Source organism: Octopus bimaculoides, chromosome 16, assembly GCF_001194135.2.
Source record: "Octopus bimaculoides isolate UCB-OBI-ISO-001 chromosome 16, ASM119413v2, whole genome shotgun sequence".
NCBI lineage: Eukaryota > Metazoa > Mollusca > Cephalopoda > Octopoda > Octopodidae > Octopus > Octopus bimaculoides.
This window is the reverse complement of record NC_068996.1, coordinates 20,880,012-20,887,743: the sequence shown is the minus strand read 5'-3', so window position 1 is coordinate 20,887,743 and position 7,732 is coordinate 20,880,012. Positions and strand designations below refer to the sequence as shown.

Below are 7,732 nucleotides of genomic sequence, written 5' to 3'. Positions count from 1 at the left end.
TATATATATATTTATATGTATATATATATCATCATCATCATCATCATCGTTTAACGTCCGCTTTCCATGCTAGCATGGGTTGGACGATTTGACTGAGGACTGGTGGAGCCAGAAGGCTACACCAAGCTCCAATCTGATTTGGCAGAGTTTCTACAGCTGGATGCCCTTCCTAACGAGAGTGCAGTAGGTGCTTTTATGTGCCACCCGCACAAGAGCCAGTCCAGGGGCACTGGCAACGATCTCGCTCGAACGTCCTTACACATGCTGCGGGCACAGGTGCCATCCTGATTTCGCTTTCGCTTGCCCCAATAAGTCTTCGCAAGCTGAGTTTCGTGTCCAATGAGGGAGACGACGTTGACATGGGTGACAGTCATCAAATTTAACTCGATTTCGATTTCACTTGCCTCAACAGGTCTTCGCAAGTGGAGTTTAGTGTCCAATGAAGGAAGGTACGCATAAGTGGACTGGCTGAGGCCATAATGTTCAATAATATTGAGATCTGGGGACTGTGGTGGCCAGATAAGATGTCCAACTTCACAGGCCAAGTGAGACCAAAATTTAAGGCCTTTGCCAGTCCACTTATGCGTACCTTCCTTCATTGGACACTAAACTCCACTTGCGAAGACCTGTTGAGGCAAGTGAAATCGAAATCGAGTTAAATTTGATGACTGGCACCCATGCCAACGTCGTCTCCTTTATTGGACATGAAACTCAGCTTGCGAAGACTTATTGGGGCAACTTGTGCCCGCGGCATGTGTAAGGACTTTCGAGCGAGATCGTTGCCAGTGCCCCTGGACTGGCTCTTGTGCAGGTGGTACATAAAATACACCATTTTGAGTGTGGCCGTTGCCAGTACCCCCTGACTGGCCTTCGTGCCAGTGGCACGTAAAAGCACCCACTACACTCTATGAGTGGTTGGCATTAGGAAGGACATCCAGCTGTAGAAACTCTGCCAAATCAGATTGGAGCCTGGTGTAGCCATCTGGTTTCACCAGTCCTCAGTCAAATCGTCCAACCCATGCTAGCATGGAAAGCGGACGTTAAACAATGATGATGATGATGATGATTTATGGTGCATTTCAGAAAAACAAGTAAGGAGTCGATATCTTCCACCATCATCACTACCAGAACTGGAGACTGTTTTAGCTGAAGAAGGGACAAAAATTCCTTTGGAAGCAATTCAAACTTTGTACAAGACCATACCTCATAGAATTCAAGCTGTAATTACTGCCAAAGGCGGTCCTACCCCATATCAAAATAAATTTGTTTGAAATTTTAAGGTGTTTCCATTATTTTGTCCAACCTCTGTATGTATGTATATATATGTGTGCGTGTGTGTGTGCACGTGTGTGTGCATGTGTATATATATATATATATATATATATATACACACACATGCGATGTTATTTTGTATCTCTAACAATTACAATGTAAACAACTCCTATAAAATTTTGAAGCTTACATTGTTAGGTTTATTCTGAAATATTGATATGGATTCTTTTCTGGAATATAAAGCCCATCAAAGTTCTTCAGCATTGTTTTGACAGATTTCTTGATGTTTAAGAATGTCAATTTGGCAAATCTGAATTATCAAACAAAAATTTGAAATGTTTATAAAACATCTTTCTTGACACTGGGAAAAATTGATGTAAAACAGTGGTTAGAAATAAAGAAATAAAATATTAGGGATTCAAACCAGAATTATGAATTCAACCCATGATATAAGAATTGATAAGAAAAGTATTATCTCTTAAATCATCCTCATTTTATTCAGGAATCTGAAATTAGAACATCGAAGAAATAACTCAGTTCTGTCATGTTGTGTTACTCCAACACTTAGTTCTTCCCTTTTTCCTTTAGTTTTATTCATATATCCATCTTCTCCACCCAATATTCTTAGGAGAGCCATGTGGAGTAGTGTCCTCAGGTGGCACCTCTATAGAGTCCTGTCAGAAGCAACTGTTATTACACTTGTTGGATTCCGATGTGTGATCAACCGAGACTATGGATATTATCCCATCCACCTTGTTCTTAGTCCACCCCTAGGTCACCTGTCAGTAGGCTCAGCTTGAAGAATCCATGTTATAACTCTTCCTGCAACATTCTTATTACATATCCATAATGCCAGAACTGTGACCTCTTAATGTGGAAAAATACCAGCTTGTCCTGGAGAAACTCCCTAGTCTCTGAGCTATACATCTTGTTGGGTGATGTTACTCTTGAGTTCCTCCGGAGGAACCCAATAATAATGTCATGTCAGAATGATAAGTCTAATTCAGGAAAATGAAACTGCTAATTGCTGTTCATTGTAGAAGATAAGGTTCCAAACAACAAATTCTTAAGTTATAAGTTCATATCCTATTGCAGTTGTATGTTATTATCTTTAGAAGTAATTTTATTTGTCTCTATTAATTTAGCTACAGAATAAATGGTAGTCTTTTTGGAGTGAAGTTAGTGTAATATATTAGTGTTCCATCTAGGAGAATGTTGTATAAATTGAGCATAAGAACTGACACTAACAAGACCTGTGATTTGTAAAACAATACTCTAATAACTGACCTCACCACTTCTACCCATGTCTCTCTCTACCAACGGTACATTACACCAATAACACACAAAACTCATTATACTTATACATTATTCTATAACTTTATTTATACACTCTCTAAGTTCACTTCTACTCTGCCTTCCATACACATTAATATTGCACATCCAGCCAATCATATTTACCTTATTTATTTTCAACTTTATCACAAGCATCACTCTTCTTATACCTACTGCTTACATTCAGATTTTAGTATCGAGAGAGAATTGTTTTGTTGCTGACAGAGACATCTCCCTACCAACACTTCCTTACTGTAGCAGCTATTTTCACATTACTTCCACCTTCATCTAATTAGATTGCCTGAATGTATTAATTAGCTCACAGAAACCATATCTGTTGAGCTTTGAATTGTTCATGAGACTTTTTTTTCTTAGGAGCCCTTACTACTAGATACTTTTGTACATGTATTATGTTTAAAGTTCTGGTTCTTTGTCAATTTGCTACTATCCCACTGTAATTTTGTGAATCAAGGTTTTACATTGACTACAGCTTTGAGTGCCTACCTGCTTTGTGTCTGTAATATTGAGCAAGACTGTTTCCTTGGAACCATGCTCACCAACAAGAAATTTGATCTTGTGTTACTGATATTAGGTGTTTGTTCTCTGGACCATTTTTTAAGGCCGGTTTGGAACTATTTCTATAATTCTTTGAAAGATTTTGCTAAACTTGAAATACATTTCTGTTCCTTTACTAATATAATTTTTGACTATTTCTTTTCTTCCAGCTATTGTTGATGAAGCAAAAGAAGAAAAGGAACAAGAAAATCCCGAAGAAGATAGTCGAAGAAATTTAGCTTTCCTTCTTGAGAAAGTTGAAGGATGTTCTGTAAGTTATTTTTTTTTCCTTTCTTTCTTTCTTCTAATAAGCTTTTGTGCTCTACTATTCATACATGTCAGAGATTTGTATCTGAAACATTAGTAGTTGTCATACTTTATTTGGTACCAACACCATGGTGAAGAAGACAACGAAATAAAGAATGGTCACATTGCAACCCCATGAATTTATCTGCCACAGGGGCTGATACTTAAATTCAGGATGTGTGTGCATGTGTTCATGCATCTCTTTTTTAATTTTATCCAAAGAAGAGAAGCAGTACCCTTCACCTTTACTGGTCTTTTGCAATCTGGCCAGCTTTATATGATTAAAATTCAACTTAAATATCTCAATGAAGAACACAGTCAGGGTGAGAGTTTCAAAGGATTGCAGTTCTGAAGAGGAAGGATTGAACAAGATCTAAATGTTTGGGAAAATGAGATATCATAAGGATGATGGGACAAGAAAAAAGAAGCATGTATTGGGTGGGTGTAAGTGAAGTTAAGTCTCTAACTGAGAGAAGCAGGAACTGTCATAGAAACAACAAAGAAGACAGAGAGAGAACTTAGCATATCAGTGAGTAAATTAGTATATTGATGGATAGCCTCTGTTTGGGTATCATTAAGGATATTTACCTGAGCAAAATCTTGGCATATGATAATAACCAATTGGATAAAACTGCATTATTTCTTTAAGGTAATATGACCATGTGATAACTTCCATACTCACAGATTTAAATATATATACTGCTCTACATCTTTACCCTGCGCATGTAACTGAAAGCAGGGTATTGTAGTCGCTTATCTTTGTCTGTGTGTTTTCAAAATTACTGGAAAACAGCTGAACAGGTTTTCACTAGTTATGGCAGAAATACTCATTGGGTGAGTGTCTCAAACTCATTAAATTTTGGTTTGATTATCTTCAAAACTGGTGGACAAGTGAATCTAAATGTTTTTTCTTATTCTTTGTAACATATGCATAAACGATAAGCAGGAGAAATAGCTCATGAAGTCATTCTGAGAATTCAGCTGTGAATATATTTATTAGATTAAATGTTATTTTATCCTTGTGTGCATGCAGGGTATGCATCATCCCTTCAATGCCTTTTTCTCATTTATATCTGTTTTTACTCTAAGGTACTTTACTAGCTGTGACTAACACTTTTTGCTGAGTTTGAGTTTACATTTGGGTGAATTCTCAAAATTTGTTTCCCTAGGGCTTCAGAGTAATGAAGACTGATTTTATTTTGTTTTTAAAACACGACAAGTTAGTCTTCAGTATTGATTATGTTAGTGCTGGTGTTATAACAATAATAAAAATTGTATGAATTTATAATGATATTGTTCACAAGGTTTTTGTGCCAATACAACCTCTCATGGTTTTTTTTTTTTTTTTGTCTTAGGAAATTGTTGTTTTTATTCTTAGATTCTAGATCCATTTAATACACTTAAACCCAGTTTTTTTTCTGTTTTGTGGGTACTACATTTTTAGCAGAAAACTGTAATTTGTGATTGGTTTTATCTAATGGCAAAGCTCTTTTTGCCTAAAATAAATTCTAATTCATTTCCAGAACCTGAAATCATGGAAATGCAAAAATGTTGTTGCTTATTTTAAAAACATGTTTCTACGATTCCTGCACCTCTCAGTTATAAACTTCACTTATACCATCTAACATACTTCATTTTTCTTGTCTCATCATCTTTATGTTATCTCATCTTCCCATATCTTTAGACTTCACTCTATATTTTCTTCATTGTAATTGCAACCCCCTGGAACTCTCATCTTGATTGGGCTCTTCCCAGAGACGTTTAAGTATTTTAAAAAATGTCATTCATGCAAGGGAGACAATTTATGAATGTTATTGAAAAGGAAGAAGTGATGGGGGGGGGGCGATTAATGTAAACACGTTAAATGAGATATCCTAAGAGTTAATAAGACAGCATAGTGAAATAGGAGCTGATAGAGATACAACAAGAACTAAAGAAGATCTGCCTTATCTGCTTCTTTTATACCCTGTACTCCTCATCTTTACTTTTACATTTGACCCATGCAAGCACGGAAAAAATAGGCATTAAAATAATGATGACGATATACCATGCTATTAGTGTAACTAAAAATGGTAGTGGATGTCTCTTCCTCACAGCAACATGTTTCCACTGTAACCAGACTGGCTGAAAATTAAAAACAATAAAAATGAAATGTTTAAATGTTTGTAAAGAAATTTTCTTCCAAAAACCCCCCAGAAACTTAGGCATGTGAGGTTGATGTTGTACAACTCTACCAATATATATTGAGTAATGTAGAGGGTTATTCAAAAAGAATGAACTGATTTCATTATGCAATATTTTAATAAGGAAAAGCAATAGAAAACTCCAGCTAAGTCACAAGTATTTACTCCCAATCAATTTTTATTTCCTGTCTTACAAGTGTTCAGTGTGACCACTACCTGCAGCATGGGCAACATCAGTGTGATATGAGAATTCCTCCCAGATGTGTATCAGCATATCACAATCCACTGAGTGGAAGTTAGTGGGTAGCGGTGGAGTTTTCTAAGTTTTGAATGACTGCCACACCTTAAACATCGAATAACAACCATAGATATGGTTAGACTTAGGCATGGCTATATGCAGGTGTGATTGTATGGTGAGAAGCTTGCCTCTAAACCACATGGTTTTGGGCAAGTGTTTTTTGCTACAGATCCAGACTGACCAAAGCCTTGTGAGTATATTTGGTAGCAGGAAACTGGAACAAGTCCATCTTATGTATGTGTGTATATATATATATATGTAATATGTATCTGTGCATGTGTTACTATTTCTTTGTCTTGGCATGACATGATGTCTGATAATAGGAACAAAATTACCTTGCTTGGAAGCAGGTAAAGGTTAGTGACAGGAAAGACATCTAGCCATAGAAAATTATCTAGCCCATGTGAGAATGGAAAAGTGGATGTTCAACCATTTGTGGTGATGATATATCATCACTTTTCTTGATCATCATTTAAACGTTTGTTTTCCATACCGGAATGGGCCAAACCAGTGATTCTCATACAGGGTCCATATGGTCCTTGAGGGCCCATATAAGATTTTTGGGGGTTCATGCAACAAAATAGAAAATCAAGGATCCACAATAGTATTTTAAGGGTCCCTGAAAAAATTTTGCTTTAAATGTTTGTATTGGTATGTATTGCAAAAAAAAAAGCTAGGTTTCTTTCTCTAGCATTTTACGTAGTTCAATCTACACAAGTTAATATGTGAGAAACAAAAAGGAATTTTGAAAGAAGTTTCTATAAAACTAATTCTTAAACATTGAAAGACTATGGGGTCCACCAGAATAAAATAGTAATCAAAGGAGTCCATAGATAAAAAAATGGTTGAGAACCCCTGGTTAGACAGTTTGACTGGAGCTGGTAAGGTCAGATGCTACCAGTTAAATGAGTAGTATAAGATGTGAATTCAGAGAATCATGTGGCTATCACAGAATGCTCCTCTTGCAGTAATTAGTCCACACAGTAATTAGTTACAAAGTAGTGTATTATTAAGTATCCAAGTAACTGAAAATCCAGAAAATCTGAGCAATAAAATTATTGTGTGAGCAAGAGATTTGAGTGTTGAATACATATTTATTAACCAAGTGTTGAATACATATTTATTTAATCAAGTGATTTCCGTAGGATTACAACCATTTTACAACTTCCTTCATGTAGAATTAATTTCAGTATGCAAGAAATTATGGTAAGCATTCTCGTCAAGATATATTGTGTTGCTATTAATATAAAAAATTTTCTTCACATATAAACACCCTTATATCAAACAAGTAGAAGTGCTCGATAGAAAATAAGGAATTAACCATCTTCAATTTAGAATAGATAACAAGGAGAAAGAAAAAATAGAGATAAAGTAAAAATAAAACAAGAAAATATATAAAAATATAAGCTAATGATATACAAGAATTTTTTTTACCAAAGTAATTAAACAGATAGGTAAGTGGGAGAAAAAAAGCAGCTCACAAATTGAAGCTTCTCCAGAATTCATGGATGAATGCATAGAGACAGGGAGGTCACAGCAATACCAAGAAATTGTATTCAACAAACAGTAAATAAAACAGCAGAAAGCAATTGAGCTTTCAAGAATTTTACTCACACATGAGCCACCCTTCAATATGCTTATCAGCTGGAGTAAACAATTTACATACACACAAACACATGTATAAACACACACACAACTAGGATACTAACCAAATCAATGTAAACATTGTCCAGTTCCGGGCTTCCATACTATATATATATATATATATATATATATATATATATAT

The 7,732-nt window shown here is 35.5% G+C and overlaps 1 protein-coding gene across 1 annotated transcript in view; it reads left to right on the top strand.

Annotated features, from left to right (window-relative positions):
* The window catches only part of LOC106872839 (exocyst complex component 8), a 108,283-nt gene that overhangs the window by 41,360 nt on the left and 59,191 nt on the right, over nucleotides 1–7,732 (top strand). The window contains exon 4 of the mRNA XM_014919972.2: nucleotides 3,330–3,430. Coding sequence (XP_014775458.1) covers nucleotides 3,330–3,430 — 101 coding nt within the window. The remainder of the gene's footprint in view (nucleotides 1–3,329; nucleotides 3,431–7,732) is intronic.